At 44.0% G+C, this 24,264-nt stretch overlaps 1 protein-coding gene across 1 annotated transcript in view; it reads left to right on the top strand.

Moving 5' to 3' along the window:
• The first annotated feature begins 3,080 nt into the window (after positions 1-3,080).
• The window catches only part of papss2b (3'-phosphoadenosine 5'-phosphosulfate synthase 2b), a 70,883-nt gene continuing 49,699 nt past the window's right edge, over positions 3,081-24,264 (top strand). The window contains exon 1 of the mRNA XM_078223583.1: positions 3,081-3,253. Coding sequence (XP_078079709.1) covers positions 3,227-3,253 — 27 coding nt within the window. The 5' untranslated portion in view covers positions 3,081-3,226. The remainder of the gene's footprint in view (positions 3,254-24,264) is intronic.

The following is a 24,264-nucleotide window of genomic DNA, read 5'->3' as shown; positions in this document are numbered from 1 at the left end:
ATTGGCCATGCAAAATTGAACCTACTGTCAGGGGGGCTAACTGGGGTAAGTGCATGGGGTTATGGGAATAGGGCCTGGGTGGGATTGTGGTCGGTGCAGACTTGGTGGGCCGAATGGCCTCCTTCCGCACTGTAGGGATTCTATGATCCTACGATTCATGCCCTGTTGGCGCTGCAAGTAAGAATTTGACGCTCAGCCAAACCTCCGTTCACTTCAGCAGGACCAGAGAATCCCGCTGACCTGAGCAGCCATAAAATTCTGGACATTAGGTCAGATGACCAAAAGCTTGGTCAAAGATGTCGGTGTTTAGAAGTGTCTTAAAGGAGGAGAGAGGAACTGAAAAATATGTTTGGAGGGGATCCCAAAGGTTGGGACCGAGGCAACTGAAGGCATGGCCACAAATGGTGAGTAATTAAAATGAGTTTAAGAACCCAGAACTGGAGGAGTGCAGATATTTTGGCGTGTTGTGGGGCTGGAGGAGATTACAGAGATAGGAAGGGGGAGGGGGAGGAGCGAGGCCATGGAGAGATTTGAAAACAAGGATGAGAATTTCAAAATAGCAACATTGCTGGACCTTAAGAACCAATGTAGATCAGCGAGTCCGGGGGTGAAAGGTGAACGGAACATGGTGCAAGTTAAGAAATGGATGAGAGAGTTTGGGATAAAGAGCCAAGATCAAAGGGGATCTAACAACAATGCACATCAGCTGCTAGTTTTATCTGAGGAAGCTAAATAATGATATGAAGGAGAAAGGAGTTGATGGCTATGCTGATAACTCGAGATGAAGATGCGAGGAGACTAGCATGGGTGAGTTGGACTGAATGGCCAGTTTCTGCTCTGTAATCTATTTAAGTGTATAAATGTTTTCCTCAATATAAGGTGAGGGCAAATTCAGAGCCATGTTTCGCAGGAAAAGCAAACTCATTTAGAAACTAAGGCTTGTGTGTATTGCATCACCAGGAAACTCTTATGTAATCTAATGACCTCTTTTCACATTTGTACAGTGCAGTGACAAGTGAAACAGTGCACCCTGAGAATGTCAACATCAGATAGAAAGGACAGCAGGCAGCTCTGCATGTGATAGTGGGCTATTAGGGATTTTCACCGGTACAATTTGAATCGCTATCAGATATTTGAACTCTAATTTAAGAACCTACCATTCCTCTTACTGCCCAAGAAATATGCATTCGATTCCTAATCATTTTGAGGTAAAGTTTTATTTATATCTGATTTGATTCCAATAATATCTGGATTTGAGGCAAACAGCTTTGATATTTAATTCTAAAGTATTTCTGTCACAATTAATCTAATGTGCATTCAGTTAATAAGAGTTACTCTGACCTTAACCTAACATTTAATTGTTCAGAAAGAACAATTGCATAGTCCCAGGTACAGATATGATATCACCATTTGGCTTAAGCGCCACAGGGTACAACTCCAATTTGTCATTATCAGATTTGAGGCCAGCTTTTCACCAAGTGATGTACAGCCCAATAGCAGCTCAGCACCATGTTAGAGCTTGCATTTTCCTCCAGTCACCCCCCCCCCCCCCCGCCCCCCACCCCTGTCTATGTAACAGCCCCCTCAATCACCATCTAGGATGCTACTACTCATTTGGATATAATACTATTGCTTTAAGTGGACAAGTAATAAAGATTTCCATTGGGATTTGGGGTGGCGGGGAGAACCAGAGGCATTCTTATTTCTTTTTATTCATTTATGGGATGTGGGCATCACTGGCTGGACCAGCATTTATTGCCCATATCTATTTGCCCTTCAGAAGGTGGTGGTGAGCTGTCTTCTTGAACCGCTGCAGTTCCTGAGGTGTAGGTACATTCATGGTGCTGTTAGGAATGAAGTTCCAAGATGGTGAGCTTCCTACTGATGGTGTTCCCATGTACCTGCTGCTTTTGTCCTTCCAGATGGTAGTGATGATGGGTTTGGAAGGTGTTGCCTAAGGTTCCTGCAGTGCATCTTGTAGCTGGCACACACGGATGCCACTGTTTGTCGATGGTGGAGGGAGTGAATGTTTGTGGAACAGGTAGCAAAAAGGGTTGCTTTATCCTGGATGGTGTCAAGCTTCTTGAGTGTTGTTGGAACTGCACTCATCCAGTCAAGTGGAGAATATTCCATTACACTCCTGACGTGTGCCTTGCCGCTAATGGGCTTTGGGGAGTCAGGAGGTGAGTTACTCGCCACAGGATTCCGAGCCTTTGACCTGCTCTGGTAGCCTCAGTATTTATATGGCTAGTCCAGTTCAGTTTCTGCTTTCTTTTATATATAAACATCCTGTGGCTTTATTTGCACCTCAACAATCTTGATCTGGAGTTTTCGTCCTATTGTACAGAATGTAAGGAAGGATGATGATTTTTTTGTAGACCACTTTTCTATTCCATTGCCCCCTCCCCCCCCACTTCGCAACAAAATTGGCTTCTGCGGATCAGAAAAAGGCTCCCAAGGGCACTTCGCAGAATTGGAAGCCTAGCATTTGTGTGAGAGTTAGGAGATGGGGCGATATCTGGATTGTGAAGATGGATTTTGTGCTGGAGAAACAGGGTTGGAGAGGGGCGGGGTGATGAGGAAGCACAGAGTGCTAGGAGAGTGAGAGATGGCTGGAGACTCTACCGAGCTGCCAGCAGTGGTACGCTACCCAATGAATGGGTGTGAAATGTGATCAAAATGCGGTGGCGTGTCTTTGGCATCAAGGCCGGATAATTCTATTGAATTAGCTGGGGAGGGGGAATGGGGCAAATGTTCGTTTTTAATGTAACAGAGAAACATCTCTTTTCAGTCTGGTTGGGCATCTTTGAGATTTTATAAAGTTGTGTGCCAGAGTGTCGTCTCCTTGTTTTGGGGGATCAGATAGAGGTGTGAATTTTTAAAATCAGGCTCCTGTTCAGATTTTCGACCCCAGCCAGCAAGTTGCCCCAGCGCTCAGCTCTCTGCAGACATGTCTTTTCGAAGCAGCTTTTTACTTTTCCAAGTAGATGAGTAAACTGGTTTCCTGTGTTTCGTACAGCCGGCAATGACGTGGCTGGTGTTAATATGCAGATCGGTGGCTGTGGGGCTGCAGAGAGGGGGGGGGGGGACTGCTACGTGTCTGGGATGATTTAAAAAGCAATCTCGCCTCCATCTCCGCCCAGCCTCTTCCATCAAGACAAGCCAGAGAAAAGGAGGGGGGAAAAAAATAATCTAAAGCTTCCTAATCCCGCTTCCACAACTCAAGATGTCAGGGAACAAGAAACTCTGCACGGTAAGGCATTTGGGAAGGGGAATCTTCAGCAGTTTTAGGCTAAACTCGCAATTCGGGGTCCGGGTGTCATCCACTGCGTACGGGGGAGGTGGAGAGCAGAGGCAGAGAGGGTCCTCGTCCAACACTCAGCTGCCTAAAGAGGCACTGCGTTTGGTTAAACAATAGTTTTGGGGAAAGCAGAGGCTTTAAGATCACTCGCGTGAAGTTATTAGCCGTGCAGCATTGTTTGACTGAGTGCCTGCCCCACACATGTCATGGATAAAGCGCACAGTACTCACTGGTCTTCCTTCTCAATGCAGCAGCGTTGGTCCTGGTTATGTATACCAAGAGGAAACACAGGAAAGCAGCTTTGGGAGGATATATCTGAGCGCAGTTAGAAATGTTAGTATGAATATAATTGTGTTTAATATGTAGCACAGTGTTAGTATGCTGTTTTAATGTGAAGACATTCTGTATCCACAGCAGAATTGAAGTATGTGTTTGATAGTGTAAATGTGAATATATATTTAAGAATAACAGAATTTGAATGTACACACGAGGGAAAAGCACTCATTTTCATTGCAACTTGCTTTAAAAAGTTGCACTGAATTTTTCAGCACAGCCAATGATCTGAATAGGTTGGTATTTTATCAAGATTAGGTTGGTGTCTCGAACCTATAGGTTGGCATAATTAATACAAAGCTGCTTTTTTTGACACTTTCTAAATACAGTATGTACTTGTCTGCACGCTGTAGGATGTCATTTGTATGCCTGTGCTGTCTGCAACAAACATTGATTGTGCATTAGGAACAGTGGTTCATTCATGAATGTAAACCTTTCACAACTCAGTATGAAATCAGGCCTATTCCCCAGTGATGCTGGTTCGTTCGGTATTTCCTCCCATGGATACCAAATAGAGATTGGCCGATGACTTGGCTACCTCCTGACAGGGCACTCAACCAAGGGCGGGGGGTGGGGGGAAGAATGAAGTACCTTTCCGCGGAAAAATACTAGCCCCTGTTGCTTTTTATGTGTGGCAGGACTGGCTGTCACAGTAGGTCAGTATGGGCAGTGGAACATTGCGGTGAATCAGACAGGTCTTCTGTCTGGTGAAAAGCATTTGTTATTTTAAAAAAGTTTTCCCATTTATAATGTACGATTCAAATCACCAGTTCTGTGTTAGCTTCATGGCTGCATTTCATCAGGCCGTAGTTGAAATGTGTGCGCGCAAAGTTTCCATTCCAGTTTTCCTAGATTGGGGTGTGGATAATACATTTTTGCTGCAGCCACTGTGAGGCTATAACATTGTTGAAGAGAACATCCCATCTGATCATAAAGCATTTCTTCATAAGCTAAAGATATCATCTTAGTGTGGTTAACATTCTCATCGAGCTCAGTGCTGAATCAGCAAAGAACTCAGTCTCTTTTTGCTGTGGTACTTTTACGTTGAAACAGCTGTTTGAAAATGTGGATAAACTACAGAAATTCCATTTTTTCATTGATCCTCCAATTTTATTTTTCACATGTTGCTGTAATGCAACCAAAACTGGGCTTGGAATGCTGCAATCTTAGAGTAGGTTAGTGTTCTTGTGCGTCAGTTGAGTGTCTGATATTAAGAGAAGCCAATCATCACCTTACTCAAATGTTCCTGAGCAAAACAACTGAAAAATCTATTTTAATAGATTTCCCAATTACCCAGTTGAGTTCACATCTCTTCTCCTAAGGACCCAATTTACATCCGTGCTACATTCAGTCTGGGTACAACACTTCAAGAAGGCCCTAGAGGGAGGTACAGTGTTGATTCACCAAAACAATGCCAGGCTAAAGAGGATTAAAACTGGGTATTCATGATGCGCTGTGGGAATCAGCAAGAGAATTGTATTCCACCACAATCTGTAGCCTAGTCCTGGACTACTATTATGTACTGTCAAGCCAGGTGACCAACCTAAGTTCAATCCGAAGCAGCTGAAAATGAGGAGGCAGCGTGGTGAATCTGCAACATAGGACTGACATGCATGCTAAACAGCAAATACATTATGTTATAGACAGAGCTAAGGAATCCTACAACCAAGAGATAAAATTAAATCTACAGTCCTGTCACATCCAGTAGCAAATGGTGGTGGACAATTGTGGTATCTGGCACCTTTAAGGGGCAATTTATCGACGGGGTCACATGACCCAGAAGTCCTATTGGGCACTGGGAGGGGGGGGGGAGAGGAGGAGGAGGGGGGATTGTCCTAGTAGAGCACAGGCTTTTGCCTCAGTTCGATCCAAGAGACAGAGTGGCAGCATCGAAGCTGCACTACTCTGTCAATAGCATGTTGTGTAAATAAGCATTCGTTGTTTGTACCTCACTGGTCGAGCTAAGTTATTACATTGGCGACGAGGAAAAATGCAGCAAGTCCCAAGATTGTGAGTACAGAACCCTGTCGAGTTCAAAGTCAAGTTTCAAAGGAGAAATCAGGTGTGGAGATGCCTTTATTTGGTGGATTGGTTCCCTTTGATGCCCCTGTTTAAGACTGGGTTCAGTATACTTATCATTTAGGATATTATTTCCAGATAAATGGAATGAGGAGGAGGGGACGAAGAAGGCAATCTTGTTAAGCGCATGTGGAACCCAGGCCTATAATCTAATCTTCAGCCTCATGTCTCCAAACGATTCAGATTAATTTGCAGAAATAGTCATAAAAGAGCACTATCACCCAAAGCCCTCAATGATTCTGCAGTGCTTATAATTCAATTCCATGTGGCGAGCCCCAGAGGAGACCATTGTAACCTACATTACTAAGCTTAGACAAATTGCAGAGCACTATGGTTTTGGGGCCACACTGGACAATATGCTGAGAGACTGCTTAGTTTGTGGAGTTAATCATGAGGCCATCCAGAAAAAATTGCAGGTGGAGACAGAAATTAGTATTGAAATGGCGCGAGTGATAGAGAGCATGACGAAGGACCCAGGAACTTGAGAGCGCACAAAACGGTGCAGTCCACCAGTTAAGAGCAGGAAACCACAGCGAGCAGTGGCACCAAAAGTGAAGACAGCAGCTTAAGATGGGAAGCAACTATAGCAGCTGGTAGAGTCAGAAGATTAGTGAATCAACAACCTAGGAACAAAAATGAGTGTTACCAGTGTGAGGGTAATCACTCCCCTGGAGAGGCAGAGTGTTTTGTATGCCACAGGAAGTGCCATTTGAGACACAGATGCAAGAGTAAGCAGAACCTACCCAGGAATAGAGTGAGCAGCTCAGCACCAATGCATAACGTGGCAGATTTTCCAGCATGGGATTCGAATGGCAGACCATCAAAAATGGAAGTCGACACGGAGTTTCGGCTGCCGTAATAGGGGAACATACAAACAGATATTTGGGAGAAGGCCTCTGAGTTAAAGAACGCATCTGCAAGATTGACAACCTACACGGGGGAGGCCATTAAGATAGTGGATACTACTGTAGTGCCCGTGAGCTATCATCTGCCCAATTTCCATTAATAGTTGTATCTGGCCAAAGACCAAATCTAATGGGCGCAACTGGCTCCAAGAAATAAAACTGAATTGGATGAAGATCATCCATATTAAAGAAGGTGGCCAGCTGTAAGTAATTAAGAAGTCGCAGGATGCCTTTCTTGACAAACTAGGAAAAATTAAGGGACCCAGAGTCCAACCCAAGGTTTTCCAGGGCTAGACCGGTGCACTGTGCTTTGTTAGAAAAAATAGATACATAGTTGCGAAAGCTAGAAGAAGTGGGTATCATACAACCAGTCCAATCGGCAGAATGGGCAGCACCCGTAGTACCTGTGATAAAGCCAGATAAGACCGTCCACATCTGTGGAAACTATAAACTGACAGTGAACCAGGCTGACAAGCTAAACAAGTACCCTAGTCCAAAGATAGAAGACTTGTATGCAAAGCTGGCTGGAGGACAGTTGTACACGAAATTAGATATGAGCCACTCATATTAACAGTAGGAGTTAGATGATTCTTCCCAAGGCTATGTTACCATAAACACCCATTAAGGATTGTATCAGTATACACACCTGCCTTTCGGCATTTCATTAACTTATGCCATATTTCAAAGAACAATCCAGAAACACATCTGAACTTAAATCATTCTGGGAATGGTTAATTGTTATGGGATTTTCTTTCTAAATTTGTCAACCCCATTGGTTCCTTTACGCATGTTACTGAAGAAACACCAATGGTGGTTCTGGAAGGTGCCCCAAAGAGAAGCCTTTAACAAGGTCAAGCTATTATTACATTCCTATTGTCTGCTGGTGCATTTTGACCTTTCCAAGAAATTAGTTTTGACCTGTGATACCTTGCTGGATGACCGGGTGCAGTTTTGTCTCCCAAAATGGACGAGGGTCTGAGAGGCCTATTGGATACATGTTGAGAACCCTCTCTGAGGCTGAGAAAGGGTATTCACAGAGTGAAAAAGAAGGGTTGGCTTTCATGTATAGAGTAAAGAAGTTCCACCAGTATGTGTATGGAGGGCACTTTACCATTGTAACAGACCACAAGCCACTCTTGGGTCTTTTTAAGGAAGACAGGGCTGTTCTGCTAATTGCATCAGCAAGGATTCAGTGTTGGGCATTCATCTTTTCAGCATGCAAGTATACATTCCAACATTGGCTTGGAAGGTATATAACAAATGCGGATTGGGTGGCAAGGTGGCACAGTCATTAGCACTGCTGCCTCACAGCACCAGGGACCCAGATTTGATTCAGGCCTTGGGTGACTGTGCGGAGTCTGCACGTTCTCCTGTGTCTGCATGAGTTTACTCTGGGTGCTCCGGTTTCCTCCCACAGTCTAAAGATGTGCAGGTAGGTGGATTAACCATGCTAAATTGCCCCTTAGTATCCAAAGATGTATAGGTTAGATGGATTAGCCACGGCAAATGTGTGGGGTTATGGGGATAGGGCACGGAGGTGGGCCTGGATAAGATGCTGTTTTGGAGAAGTGGTGCAGATCCGATGAGCCGAATGGCCCCTTCTGCACTGTAGAGATTCTATGGGATTTTATTATCAGGGTTGAACTCACTACTATCAATTGACCGAAATTTAACTGAACCAGTCAAGTGAATACTGTGACTATAAGAGCAGCTCAGAGATTGGGTATTCTGTGACTCACCAGCTGATTCCCCAAAACCTATCCATCATCAATCGGGCACAGGAGTGTGAGGAAATATTCTCCACTTGGCTTGGATGAATGAACAGACCAACAGCTTGACATCATTCATCAGCCCGCACAATCAGTACTTCATTCACTGCCTTAAACAAAGACGCAATGCAGCAACTCACTAAGGCTTCTTTAACATCACCTACCAAGCCTTGGACCTCTGTCACCGAGAAGAACAAGGACTGTAGGTGCATGCGGACAGCACTGGAATGTCCTATGTGGTTTGCACATTGTAGATTCAATCTACCTACAACAAATTTATTGTAGGTGCTATTGCTTGTACAGAGCATAACATGAAACTAAACAGGAGCCTGTGAAACACCCCAATGATATCACCATCATACCATGTGCCTGGCTCTTAAAGCAATCATGCAACCACTTAAATATATAACAATAACTATATACCAGTCACACGCCATCCTGACTTGGTAATATATCGGTGCTTCATCATTGTCGCTGGGTCAATGGAACTCCCTACCTGGGCATATCTGCACCACATTTTAAAGTTTTAAAAAAAGTTTATTTATTAGTATCACAAGTAGGCTTACCTTAATGCTGCAATGAAGTTATTGTGAAAATCCCCCTAGTCGCCACACTCTGGCACCTGTTCGGATACGCTGAGGGAGAATTCAGCACGGCCAATGCAACTAACCAGCACATCTTACGGACTGTGGGAGGAAACCGGAGCACCCAGAGGAAACCCTGCAGACACAGAGGAGAACGTGCAGACTCCCAACAGACAGTGACCCGAAGCCAAAAGTGTGAGGCAGCAGTGCTAATCACTGTGCCACTCAAAGGGAAAAGTGGAACTCCCTCCCACAGAAGGCTGGGGCAGTTGGATTTTTCAAAAACAGCGACCTAATGAAATGGGAGGATGGGCTTCAAGGGCAAAATGGTCTCCTCCTGTTCTTATGGTACACACACTTCCCTATGTTCAGAAAGCCTAGGTGCATGTTTGCAACAGCCAAAGCTTAGGGAGCTCCAAGCTTGTGTGTGGAAATTATTGGAGTTTAATTAAAGCTGTTCAGTTTACCAACACAGAACACTCCAGCTTCTCTTTTTGATTCAATATCATCTCCATAACTCTTAGAGCAGTGACCTGTGGGGTTACCTGAAGGCAGTGATCTAATCCGTTTGTTCCATTGCTCCAACAGTGATCGAATCTGGCCATTTAATCAATATTAGATTTGTATTACACAGTGTGCCATTGCGGACCGCCAAGGTTTCCCTTCATCCTCCTTCTGTCCCTAATCTAATCCCCATTCTAACCCAATGTTTCTGCCTTCATTCCCTCATCATATCTAGACTGCTCCATTCATCTGAATCACATGAACATACAAAATAGAACAGAAGTAAGTCCTTTGGGCCTCTCAGGCCTGCTCCGCCATTCAGTAAGATCGTGGCTGATCTCTTTGTGTTGAGTTCCACATTCTCCATCTACCACCAACAACCTTCGGTCCCCTTGCCTAACAAGAATCTATGTACTGATACCTTGAAAATATTCAGTGACCACCTCCCTCGGATTTGAATATTGGTATTTGTATATCTACCAATTCTAGCCAAAATCTGGTGTAGATTTGCAAGATAGCAGCCATACCGCTGTGAAAAGATATGAACACCAACCACAACCTCAGTGCCTTACAGCAGCCCCATTTAAAACCATTGAGCAGAAGAGTCAAAAGATATCACCATTTTTATTCAATTCACAAGGATTTAATGAATTTGGAATTTTACCACTTATGTTCCTATTGGTAGAAGAATCCTCTATAATGGAATGATATTATCTGTTAGATGTGACATAACACATGCATTCAGAATTCCACTCTGGGGGGGAAATACAATTGTTAATCCTATGTGTGCAGCCACGTAACGTTGGCCAATAATTAACATGTTCGATATAAAATGGAGGTTCATAGGTCAATTGCTGCAATATTAACTCAGCTATTTTATATTCAGAACTAGCAGCTGAAGGGATCAAAGGATATGGGGAATCAAGATATTGAATTTGATGATCAGCCATGATCAAAATGAATGGCGGAGCAGGCTCGAAGGGCTGAATGGCCTACTCCTGCTTCTAGTTTCTATGTAAATGGGTGTAAGAGAGCTAGGAAATAAAAGCTAGTTATACTAAAGCTCAGGGGAAGTTTTATGAGTTTTAAAATTTATTTAAGTTTATGGAAGTGTCCTTAGTGCCGCAAGTGAGCTTACATTAACATTGCTTTGAAGTTACTGTGAAAGTCCCCTAGTTGCCACACTCCGGCACCTGTTCGGGTACGCTGAGGGACAATTTAACATGGCCAATCTACCTAACCAGCACGTCTTTCGGATTGTGGGAGGAAACTGGAGCACCCAGAGGAAACACGCAGACACGGGGAGAACGTGCAGACTCCGCGCAGACAGTGACCCGAGGCTGGTATTGAACCCAGGTCCCTGGCGCTGTGAGGTAACAGTGCTAACCACTGTGCCACCTGATGCAGACTAAGTGCATCAAAAACCTTAACGATATTGACTTGTCTAAAAGTGCAATGAAACTTAATTCCCGTTACGTTGCATAATTTGAAAGACAGTCATATGAATGGGACAAAACCTATTGCTGTTTGAGCTGAGTAAAAGGAGAAACCCATCCAAAGTTTGGCTGGTCACATAGTGCCGTAATATGCACAGAGTAACTTTTCATAACCACCAGCGAGATGAATGAGTGTGTAAAAAGATAGAATCAGTGGGTATGCTGGGCACAGCTTGCAAGAAGTCAGGCATCATCTTTATTGTAGCGTGACCAGGTGCAGCATGTTTTTAGTGGCATTTATTGAGAGGTAAGATTGACCAGATTACCCCTGCATTTCTTAGAATAGTGCGATGAGATATTTTACATCCATCTGGTCTGGCAGACGTGACTTCAGTTTAACTTTTTATCCAAAAAGACAGCATTTCCAACAATGTACTATTCCCTTAGCGCTGGACTGGAGTGTCAATTTAGATTCTGCGTTCCTGGACTAAGGTTTGGACCTATGAAGCGAGAGAGAGTACTATGTTCTGAAGATGTGTTATATCAAATATTAATTTATAATGTCATCAGCTGGACATATATATTGAACTTTTTGAGAAGAACCCTTTTTCTAAGCAAAGAACACTGATCTACAGCATTTACTGTGTTACGCTTGTGAAGGACTTAAGCTGCTTTGTGGAGACATAGAATTTAAAGAGCTCTCAGAGTCAGTGGTTAAGATAATTCCAGATTGAAACCAGTGAGGGGTCAGGTGACTCAACTCTTGAATGTATAATATACTGAATTTGAACTAACAGTCATAGAGACTGCCTTAAGGACAGTAGCAGCAACAACCTTACACCCCCCCACCTTGCTCTGAAACCTCTCCCATCAAAGCTGAGTTGGGCAGCACGGTGGCACACTGGTTAACACTGCTACCTCACAGCACCAGGGGCCTGGGTTCAATTCCCAGCTTGGGTCACTGTCTGTGCGGAGTCTGCACGTGTCTGCGTGGGTTTCCTCCGGGTGCTCCGGTTTCCTCCGACAGTCCGAAAAACGTGCTGGTTAGATGGATTGGCCATGCTAAATTCTCCCTCGGTGTACCCGAACAGGCGCCAGAGTGTGGCGACTAGGGGATTTTCACAGTGACTTCATTGCAGTGTTAATGTAAACCTACTTGTGACACTAATAAATAAACTTTTAAAGGGTTTGGACAGATGAATTATTTTTACTGTTTTGATCCAGGCATACTTACAGATTCAGTGCCATATAGTAAAAGCACAGCAATCGGTTAAGGGACAGTGTCCTAGAATGCAATAACCCTAAGATTAGCAGCTGAAAATAGAGATAACATTTTTAACCTGCCAGATTCCTGGACAAACACACTGCTTAAATGATAGGTTAGGTTAGGATTCACAAAGATATGAAGTAAGCTCTTTCACAATTGTTCAAGGAATTACACTTTAATAGGAACTTCTAAAGCTCAGTAATGTGCAATAGGAAACATTCATGAAGATTACACAATTATTTTGGATTGGACAGAGAGTTTTCACTCAAAATGTTTCCACCAAACATTTATTCACACATTGCATTAGCTCAGTGTGTGCACTTCCCAATTTAAACTGAAGTATTATAGGAAAAGTGTTAACTTTGCAGATAAATATTTAATCTGATGTTGATATTCTCAGTTATTTTATACTCATTGGGCTTACTTGTGATTATATACATTCCTTAGTCTATCCCAACAGCACAGTATCACATTCTGACCTGGACCAGAGCTACCGTCCACATAAAACTAGATTCTTTACATACTCTCATTTCACTCTGGGGGGTCATCCAGTAAACTAAGCAGACCCATACTAGATAAAACTGCCCTGGGATTCCTCCTCTAGATTCTGAATTTGAATTTTCAACAGGGTTTCAAATTCAGAGCCTGGGAATCATTCTTGTCACAACAGCTAGCAGTTGTTAGTCAAAAAGTGAAATAGCTGTGGATGATGGGAAACTGGAATACAAACAGAAAATTCTGGAAATCTGAAAGAAAAACAGAAAATGCTGGAAATCATAGAATCCCTACAGTGCAGAAGGAGGCCATTCGGCCCATCAAGTCTACACCGACAACAATCCCACCCAGGCCCTATCCTGGTAACCTCATATATCTACCCCACTAATCCCTCTAACCTACGCATCCCAGGACACTAAGGGTCATTTTAGCATGGCCAATCCACCTAACCCGCACGTCTTTGGACTGTGGGAGGAAACCGGAGCACCCAGAGGAAACCCACGTAGACACGGGGAGAATGTGCAAACTCCACACAGACAGTGACCCAAGCCGGGAATCGAACCATTGTTCCTGGAGCTTTGAGGCAGCAGCGCTAACCACTGTGCCACAGTGAAATATAAGCAGAAAATTCTGAAACTATTCAGCAGGTTAGGGCAGCATCTGTGGAGAGAGAATCAGATGGCTGGAATCTTTTGGTTCCACCACAATGGGTTCCCCAGAGATTGATGTGGTGAGCCATTCAAATATCCCTTAAATTAAGTGGGACTGGAAGTTCACGTCAGCGGAAAGAGGTGGAAAATTCCAGCCAATATTTCAGGTCTTTGATCTTTCACCAGCAATTTTTAGTTCCTGGGTTTGCTTTTACTTAAAATTGCATTAATAAATTTGAGCTAAGGCATCAACAGCCAAGCATAAAGTTTAAAGTTTATTTATTAGTGTCACAAGTAGGCTTACATTAACACTGCAATGAAGTTACTGTGAAAATCCCCTAGTCACCACACTCCGGCGACTGTTCGGGTCCACTGAGGGAGAATTTAGCACGGCCAATGTACCTAACCAGCACGTCTTTCAGACTGTGGGAGGAAACCGGAGCACCCGGAGGAAACTCACACAGACATGGGGAGAACGTGCAGACTCCGCACGGAGAGTCACCCAAACCGGGAATCGAACCTGGGTCGCTGGCGCTGTGAGGCAGCAGTGCGAACCACTGTGCCACCATAAGCAAAACGCCTTAAAGAAAGAATATGAGGAAAGACTGAAGTTCTATTTTTGGAAGGCTATAAGAATCTCATAAGATGTTCTTCTTCAGATCTCTCGGGTACTAAGTTTTAAATTTATTTTAAAGGTTATGCAAAAATGGAGTTCAATGTGGGCAAATGTGAGGCCATCTACATTTGACCTCAAAAGGATAGAACATGGTTCTTTCGAAATGGTGAATGGTTTTGGGATGCCCAAGGAGTCTTGGAAGTGCACACAGATCATTAAAATGTTATGAACCGGTACAGAAAATAATCAAAAAGGCTAATGAAATGCTGGGTCCCGTTTTCACACCGTGTAAGTAAATAGGATTCAAGTGACCCTTTAAACCTCGAGGATCAGAACACAATGGGATAAAAATCATACTTCAGCTATACAAAGCCTAGTAATGCTGTGAGCAATTCCAGGCACCACACCTTGGAAAGATGTCTCAGTCTTGGAGGGAGTGCAGCATAGGTTTACCAGAATGATAATGGGCAAAAGGAGTAGAATAGATGTGAGGAAAAATGTTTTCATCTAGTTCGTGGTTGGATTCTGGAACAAATTTCCTAAGCAGGTGGTGGAGGTAGGTTCTGTTATTCAAATGGGAATTGGATTATTAACTGAAAAGAAAGAATGAGCAAGGTTAGGTTTTTTAAAAAATGTTTTATTTATTAGTGTCGTAAGTAGGCTTACATTAACACTGCAATGAAGTTACTGTGAAAATCCCCTAGTCGCCACACTCCGGTGCCTGTTCGGGTACACTGAGGGAGAATTTAGCATGGCCAATCTACCTAGCCAGCACATCTTTCGGACTGTGGGAGGAAACCGGAGCACCCGGAGGGAACCCACACAGACATGCAAAGAACATGCTAACTCCGCACAGACAGAGACCCAAGCTGGGAATCAAATCCGGGTCCCTGGCGCTAACCACTGTGCCACCGTACTACCCAGAATAAGGCAGAGGAGTGAGCTAAGGTAGAAAGCTCCTTCAGTCAGCCAGGGCAGACTCAATGGGGCTTATGACCTCCCGCTGGACTGTAAAGATTCTGTGATACCTAAACGCCATAGGTCAAATTATGAGGAGCGATTACAAGAACTGAGGTATTTTCTGCTCTTGAGAAGGTTAAGGGGTGATTTAACTGAACTTTTCAAGATATTACTGGGAACAGTTAGGATGGATAGAGACTGCTTCCACTGGTTGGGAAGTCAAGGTCAAGGGGACGTGTGCTGAAGATTTGAACTATATCTTTCAGGAATGAAATGAGGAAACACTCACATGCAAGAGTGGTCGACGTTTGGAACTCTTTTCCACAAACAGCAACTGATGTTAAATCAGTTGCCATTTTTAAAAACTGAGATGGGTAGATTTTTGCAATCTACAATTATTAAGGAAAATGGGGCAAAGATGAGTTTATGAAAGTAAGTCATGGATAAGCCATGATCTCATTGAATTGTGGAATAGGTTTGAGGGACTAAGTGGCCTACTCTGGTGTCCCTCTAAAGGTTGGAGGTGGGCAAGGTAAAATTAGAAGTTAAAAGTTTATTTATTAGTCACAAGTAAGGCTTACATTAACACTGCAATGAAGTTACTGTGAAATTCCCCGAGTCACCACATTCCGGCGCCTGTTCGGGTCAATGCACCTAATGAGCACGTCTTTCAGACTGTGGGGGGAAACCGGAGCACCCGGAGGAAACCCACACAGACACGGGGAGAACGTGCAAACTCCCCACAGTGGCCCACGCCGGGAATTGAACCCGGGTCCCTGGCGCTGTGAGGCAGCAGTGCTAACCACTGTGACACATTGGTGCAAGGTATCGTGTGAAGGAAGGAAGTCCTTCCGACATTGTCCCTAACCAAATGCTGCGCTTTTATTGTCTACCGTTGAATATGAAAGCATGTTTGGTCGAAAAAGTGAAAGGAATGATCTGTTCATACCCTTTAAAAGTTGGGAAATATATTAAGTAATGTCAGTGGGAGTTTTCGCATTCTCATTTCAAAGGTTCAAACCTCACACTATACTGAAAGAGTGGCTGCAAAAATCCAATCCCAAAGCCAAGTAAATTAGGGAAGCTAGTAGAATGTTACTGTTTACTGTGAGGGGAATTGAACACAAAAGTAGGGAGGTTATGCTTCAAGTTAAACAGGGCACTGGGGGACCACATTGTGTACAGTATTGGTCCCCTTATTTAAGGAAGGATGGACTAATACTTGGACGGGTGCGTTGTCTTATGATGAAAGGTTGGACAGGCTAAACTTGTATCCACTGGAGTTTAGAATAGTAAGATATGACTTGATTGCAAGTATATAAGACCCTGAGGTGTGTTGACTGAGTGGATGTGGAGAGGAATTTTTCTCTTGTGGGGGAATCTAGAGCTAGGGGTCACAGTTTAAAAATAAGATGTCGCCCATTTGAAACAGAGATGAGGAGAATTTTGTTCTCAGATGGTCATGAGTCTCTGGAACTCTCTTCCTCAATTGGTAGGAGAAGCAGAATCTTTGAATAGTTTTAAGGCAGAAATTCATGATACGCAAGGGGGTAAAAGATTATTGGGGGTAGGCAGGAATGTGGGGTTGGGGTTACAATCGGATCAGCCATGATCTTATTGAATGGTGGAGCATACTGGAAGGGCCGAGTGGCCTGCTCCTGCTCCACCAGTGGCACAGTGCTTAGCACTGCTACCTCATAGCACCAGGGAGCCGGGTTCGATTCCCAGCTTGGGTCACTGTCTGTGTGGAGTTTGTGCATTCTCCCCATGTCTGCGTGGGTTTCCTCTGGGTCTTCCAATTTCGTCCTATCATCCAAAGATGGTTAGGTTAGGTGGATTATGGGGATAGGGCCTGGGTGGGATGTTCTTTCAGCGAGCCGGTGCAGAATTTATGGGCCAGATGGCCTCTATCTGCACAGTAGAGATTCCACGATAATTCATGCATTCATTTCTCATTGAATTACATTGACTTACAAGGAAAATTAGAGATAGTATCAGATTCAAGGAAGAAGCATACAAATTGGCAAGAAAAAACAATAGGCCTGAGGAGTGGGAACAGTTTAAAATTCAGCAAAGGAGGACCAAGGGATTGATTAAGAAGGGAAAAATAGATTATGTAAGTAAGCCAGTGGGGAACATAAAAATTGACTGTAAAAGTTTCTACAGATATGTAAAGAGAAAAAGATTGACAAAAATTTGGTACGCCAAATTCTTCAGTCGCACTGGCACTGTGGTGGCCACAGACAAGATCGGAAAATCTTGCTCAGTTTCTCCTTATTTATTCATATCAAAACACTTCATCAGTTTGAACACCATCTGTTAAACTTACCCTTAACATAGGCTGCACCAAAGAGACCAATCCTAATTTCTCTAGTGTCTCCACATGTCCCTCTGAGCTGAAATCATTCTGATAAGTCATCTCCACATCATCACCAAGGCCTTGACATTCTTCCGAAAGTTTGGTCCACAGAATTGGACAAAACCCAAGGCTTAACTGGAGATGTATAAAAGTTTATAACATCCTGCTTTTGGTACGCTTCAATTAAAGATCCCATATTCTTTTTAACAACTTTATCACCTTCAGAGATTTGTTTGTGTGAAGTCCCAGATACTTCTGATCCTGAATCCCTTTGGTTATATTGTACCATTAAGTTTATATTGTCTCCCATTCTTCTTCCTAAATGGCATATTTCACCCTTCAAAATGTAACATTTGTGGTGGACTGTAACAACAAAGGCAACTTGCATTAATATAGGATCTTCAGTGTAGAGGAACATTCAAAATGCTTCAGGGAGATGCGAAAGGATATTTGCTACATTGTGGAATGGGAGAATTGAGGGTGTTGCTCAGAGCTTATTTGGTGAAGAGAAAATCGGAGAGGCAGAGATCTTCGTGCAAGTCTGTAGAGCCAGTGCTGCTGCTGATAGTGTGGAGCTGGCAATCGGTGGTCTGGGTGACAGACAGGTTTTTGACATTCGTCTCTGGGCTAATCAGTCTCTCAGCCTAATTGAGTGACTGGAGAGAACAGTGCAGTCAGTTGTAAAGGAGTGAAGTCTGTGACAGGGGCTGAAAATGATAGTCTTCTGGTAGCTGGAGAAACTTTGACTGAGCTATGTATGACTTGATATCAGACAGATAGACAGGTGGCATTGGTTTAATACAAGGCCTGGAAAGGCGACACGCTGGCACAGTGGTTAGCACTGCTTCCTCACAGGTCCAGGGACCCGGGTTCAATTCTAGCCTTGGGTAACTGTGTGGAGTTTGCATGTTCTCCCCGTATCTATGTAAGTTTTTCCAGTTTTTCCAGTTTCCTCCCACGGTCCAAAGATGTGCAGGTTAGGTGGATTGGCCATGCTAAATTGAGCCTTAGTTTCCCAAGATGTGTAGCTTAGATGAATTAGCCATGGGAAATGTATGGGGTTACAGGATAGCGTGGGAGAGAGGGCCTGGATAAGATACTCTGTCAGAGAGTCGGTGCAGATTCAATGGGCCCATTGGCCTCCTTCAGCTCTGTAGGGATTCTATGATTCTATAAAAAGGTTGTGGGCAGCTGGTTGGCATCTGCCAACATGTGGAAGTTGACCTTCGTACCTGTGGATTAAATCACCAATGGGCAGCATGTAGATGAGGAAGAAGAGGGGGCCAAGGATGACATTATCTGGGCAAGTTAATGGGGCTAAAGGTAGACAAATCTCCTGGTCCTGACGGAATGCAAAAGAGATGGCGGGAGAAATAGCAAATGCACTAGTGGTAATTTACCAAAATTCACTGGACTCTGGGGTGGTTCCCACAGATTGGAAAACAGCAAATGTGATGCCACTGTTTAAAAAAGGAGGTAGACAAGGCGGGTAACTATAGGCCGGTTAGCTGAACTTCTGTAGTCGGGAAAATGCTTGAATCTATCATCAAGGAAGAAATAACGAGGCATCTGGATATAAATTGTCCCATTGGAAAGACGCAGCATGGGTTCATGAAGGACAGGTCATGTTTGACTAATTTGGTGGAATTCTTTGAGAACATTACATGTGCAGTGGACAATGGGGAACCTGTGGATGTGGTGTATCTGGATTTCCAGAAAGCATTTGACAAGGTGCCGCACCAAAGACTGCTGCATAAGATAAAGGTGCACGGTGTTATAGGTAATTTATTAGCATGGATAGAGGGTTGGTTAACTAACAGAAAGCAAAGAGTGGGGGTAAATGTGTGTTTTTCTGGTTGGCGATCAGTGACTAGTGGTGCGCCTCAGGGATCAGTGTTGGGACCACAATTGTTTACGATTTATATAGATGATTTGGAGTTGGGGCCCAAGTGTAGTGAGTCAAAATTCGCAGATGACACTAAGATGAGTGGCAGAGCAAAGTGTGCAGAGGATACTGAAAGTCTGCAAAGGGATATAGATCATCTAAGTGAGTGGGCGAGGGTCTGGCAGATGGAGCACAATGTTGGTAAATGCGAGGTCATCCATTTTGGTAGGAATAACAGCAAAATGGACTATTATTTAAATAGTAAAAAATTGCAGCATGCTGCTGTGCAGAGGGACCTTGGTGTCCTTGTGCAAGAATCACAAGGAGTTGGTTTGCAAGTGCAGCAGGTAATTAAGAAGGCAAATGGAATTTTGTCCTTCATTGCTAGAGGGATGGAGTTTAAAAACAGCGAGGTTATGTTGCAGCTGTATAAAGTGCTAGTGAGGCCACACCTGGGATAATGTGTACAATTTTGGTCTCCTTACTTGAGAAAGGATATACTAGCACTGGAGGGGGTGCAGAGGAGATTCACTAGGTTGATTCCGGAGTTGAGAGGGTTGGCTTATGAGGAGAGACTGAGTAGACTGGGGCTATACTCATTGAAATTCAGAAGAATGAGGGGAGGTCGTATAGAAACATATAAGATTCTGAAGGGAATAGATAAGATAGAAGCAGGGTAGTTGTTTCCACTGGCAGATGAAACTAGAATTAGGGGGCATGGCCTCAAAATAAGGGGAAGCAGATTTAGGACTGAGTTGAGAAGGAACTTCTTCACACAAAGGGTTGTGAATATGTGGAATTCCCTGCCCAGTGAAGCAGTTGAGGCTACCTCATTCAATGTTTTTAAGGCAAAGATAGATAAATTTTTGAACAGTAAAGGAATGTAACGGTTATGGTGAGCGGGCGGGTAAGTGGAGCTGAGTCCACAAAAAGATCAGCCATGATCTTATTGAATGATGGAGCAGGCTCAAGGGACCAGATGGCCTACTCCTCCTCCATGTTCTTATGACTTGTTAGGGGATAATGGTGGTGATATTATTTAGAATGATAATTATGCACTGTAAATGCATGTATGGCATGACGGAAGGAAAAGCTGTGAAGTTAATAGTGACAAACCCTTTCGTGAGTGTACACAATCCCATGAGTTGTGTCTTTCTGTAAGGAATCAGGCTCTGTAGGGAAAATGCTAAGTCATGGCCATAGAGAGTCCACATTAGCCATACTGCTAATTCGAGTGAGGTCTTTTTCTTCCATGCCAAATAATGAGGAGTTCTTTTAAAGTGTAACGGCAGCAGATTTGCACAACACCGGACAGGGCTTGAGTAAATTGAGATTTCAGAATCTGTTGAGCACACAATGTGAACAGTGCAACAATTCAGTATTGCACAGTTTGGATTACCCTGACGGCCGAGAGCGTCAGCACTAACTACTTTTTGAGAGAGATTTTCAGACACTGCTTTACTGTTTCGCCCACCTGGCACACCACAGTATCAAACTGTTTTAAAATCAGACCCATAAGTCCTGCCAACACCGAAGGTTAGTGAAGTTAATTACTGCAGTCTAACTGATGCTGTAAAGAGGGAAATGCCTTCACATTTTGGTCATTTTCTTTCACAAATGGGAGTCTTATTCAGCTCCTCACCAGCGTTTTCTGCTGGCTGTGTTTCCTGAAAGGTTCAATTTATAATTTTACCCACAAAGGAAGCTGGCTGTGTAACACAACCGTCGCTGAGGTTTTCAAATGTAGCGGGTCCAGATCACCCATATTATCCTGAATTCTAGCCCGCAAAACACTGCTCCTCTTAGAAGATGCTAAGCCAATATTTCGCGTTAGGCGCTTTAATTAAAGTACAAGTTTAAGTTTAATCATTCATATCAAAAGTAGGCTTACATTAACACTGCAATGAAGTTACTGTGAAAATCCCCTAGTCGCCACACTCCGGCGTCTGTTTGGGTACACTGAGGGAGAATTTAGCATGGCCAATGCACCTAATCAGCACGTCTTTCAGAATGTGGGAGGAAATTGGAGCACCCGGAGGAAACCCACACGGACATGAGGAGAACGCGCAGATTCCACACAGACAGTGACCCAAGCCAGGAATCGAACCCGGGTCCCTGGCGCTGTGAGGCAGCAGTGCTAACCACTGTGCCACCGTGCTGCCTATACAAAGGAGGTTCATGGTTTTTAAATGGGGGATTAGGTCATTACCTCGGTTCCTATTATCAATAACTGTGAAGATAATATAACTCCATTCTTATGTCCTGACAAAATAAGCATTCAAGCATCAACATTTAATTTTTAGTAGAAAGCAAGTCCAACGCTCTTGATGAATGGAGCCTGTTTTTCTGCAAAGCTTGTGCCCATCGTTTCCAAGGAGATCTGAGGGATGCAGCACATTCCCATTTTCTGCTTTGGAAAGGTCTTGAAGATGATTGAAAAAAGGAAATGGAATGTTTCACCTCGCGCAGAGAAGTTTGGGTGGAGAGGATGATGTAAAACTGTTGTGAGGTGAATTGTGCCTGACTTGGGAGTGCTTGATGTTGATGGACAGAGGTTACGTTTATGTTTTTCTGATGGGAAGCTGACCAGATTGGATTAGTGGCCCCATTTACACTCTTCACTCTTTTTACTGAATGTCAATTCCGGAGGGGGTGTGAAAGAGCTAGCCAACACAATCTGACAGCTTTCCACAAGCTGGGCTTAGGCTAAAGTAACTCCCCCAAGTGTCTCCATCAAGCACCTCAGGCACAATCCTACAGATCTCCACCCACCTGTCTTAACTCCAACCTCTCAAGAGGTTTTGATTTTTTGATTTGATTTATTATTGTCACATGTATGATACAATGAAAAGTATTGTTTCTTGCACGCTATACAGACAAAACATACCGTTCATAGAGAAGAAAACGAGAGAGTGCAGAATGTAGTCATAACTAGGGTGTAGAGAAAGATCAGCTTGATGCGAGGTAAGTCCATTCAAAAGTCTGGCAGCAGCAGGGAACAAGCTGTTTTTGAGTCGGTTGGTACGTGACCTCAGACTTTTGTATCTTTTTCCCGAAGGAAGAAGGTGGAAGAGAGAATATCTGGAGTGCGTGGCATCCTTAATTATGCTGCGGGAAGTGGAGACAGAGTCTGTGGATGGGAGGCTGGTTTGCGTGATGGATTGGGCTACATTCATGACCTTTTGTAGTTCCTTGCGGTCTTGGGCAGAGCAGGAGCCATACCAAGCTGTGATACAACCTGAAAGAATGCTTTCTATGGTGCATCTGTAAAAGTTGGTGAGAGTCGTAACTGACATGCCAAATTTCCTTAGCCTTCTGAGAAAGTAGAGGCATTGGTGAGCTTTCTTAACTATAGTGTCGGCATGGCGGGACCAGGACAGGTTGTTTGGTGATCTGGACACCTAAAAACTTGAAGTTCTCGACCATTTCTACTTCGTAGACAGGGCATGTTCTCCTTTACGCTTCCTGAAGTCTCCCTATTGCACTAAAGTGGATTTTTTACCTGCCTGCTAGCTTCAGAGCTTTTCAGTGGCAAATTGCCAACATTGAGCTAAATGAGGAGCAAGTTGATAGTGTGAACCCAAAACCACAAGGAAATGTGTTGAGGTTAAGCAACCCCTTATCTCAGGGCCTCTGTAGAAGATGGGGGGAAGAGATTCTCAGTCTGTTTGTCAGGGCTGAATTTGAAGGCAAGAACTGTACACAGTTTGTTAACACAGTTTGGGGATGTAATTACAACCATGTGGTTAGCAATGGTGATTTAGTTGACTACAGACTTGGGATTAAAATCTTGGCCTGGAATGGGCATGTTGCTAGCTGGCAACTATTCACCACATTTTCAAACTCACTTCCAAGTGTTTGGATGCAACATACAAATTGGAATGCCACTAAGGTTGTAATGTTGCTTGCTCAGCTTGATTGGCTCTTCCCACCGTCTGGAATGGAGCCCCTTCACCCACAGTCTCTCCAACCTTTCCTCCAGCACCACCCGCTCAGTTAGTCTTGTGAATTGCTACTTCACTGGGGCACAGTGGTTAGCACTGCTGCCTCACAGCTGCAGGGACCCGGGTTCAATTCCTGGCTTGGGCCACTGTCTGGTGGAGTCTGCACATTCTCCCCGTGCCTGCGTGGGTTTCCTCCGGGTGGTCCGGTTTCCTACCACAGAGCAAGAGACGTGCTGGTTAGGTGTATTAGCCACGCTAAATTCTCCCTCATTGTACCTCAACAGGCGCCGGAGTGTGACGACTAGGGGATTTTCACAGTGACTGCATTGTAGTGCTAATGTAAACCTACTTGTGATAATAATAAAATAAACTTAAACATTAAGGTATGCTTGTGCTTGCTGTTGGAAGTCCTCCACCCCAACTGCTCTCCTGGCACAATGGGATCTTCTTGAGCTTAGGTCTGTGGGCCAGATGCTTTAACACATGGAGCACACCTAACCTGGCTATTTAGGACCAGATTTAACCACACCACATCAAGTGTTTGGGAAATTCTCTCCTCTGCTATTCATGTACTGGAGAGCAAAGTCAAACTAGTACAAACCATCTCCCCTGTCCTCATTACCAATAAATCTATGCACCTTTCATCCTTACGTCATTTTGTTTCCAACATTGAGATCATAAAAATCATAGAAACCCTGCAATGCGGAAGGAGGCCATTTGACCCATCGAGTCTGCACTGACAACAATCCCACTCAGGCCCTATCCCCATAACTCCACATATTAACCCCACTATTCCCTCTAACCTACACATCCCGGGACACTGAGGGGCAATTTAGCATGGCCAATCAACCTAACCCACACATCTTTGGACTGTGGGAGGAAACTGGAGAACCCGGAGGAAACCCACGCAGACACGGGGAGAATGTGCAGACTCCACACAGACAATGACCCAAGCCGGGAATCGGACCCGGGTCCCTGGCGCTGTGAGGCAGCAGTGCTAACCACTGGGCCACCGTGCTGCCCAGAAAGAGGCATTGTCCTGTCATGCTCATTGCTCTCCCAATTGTTCTCTCAACCCTGTCCTCAAATCAGTCTTTGACAATGATTTTCCTTCAATTCCCAAGCGATATTAAAACTTACTTTCTTTCAGAAACCCACTACCTGCTTTGTCAACCTC

The sequence above is a fragment of the Mustelus asterias genome, chromosome 11, assembly GCF_964213995.1.
Source record: "Mustelus asterias chromosome 11, sMusAst1.hap1.1, whole genome shotgun sequence".
Classification (NCBI taxonomy): domain Eukaryota; kingdom Metazoa; phylum Chordata; class Chondrichthyes; order Carcharhiniformes; family Triakidae; genus Mustelus; species Mustelus asterias.
This window is presented reverse-complemented; position numbering and strand designations above follow the sequence as displayed.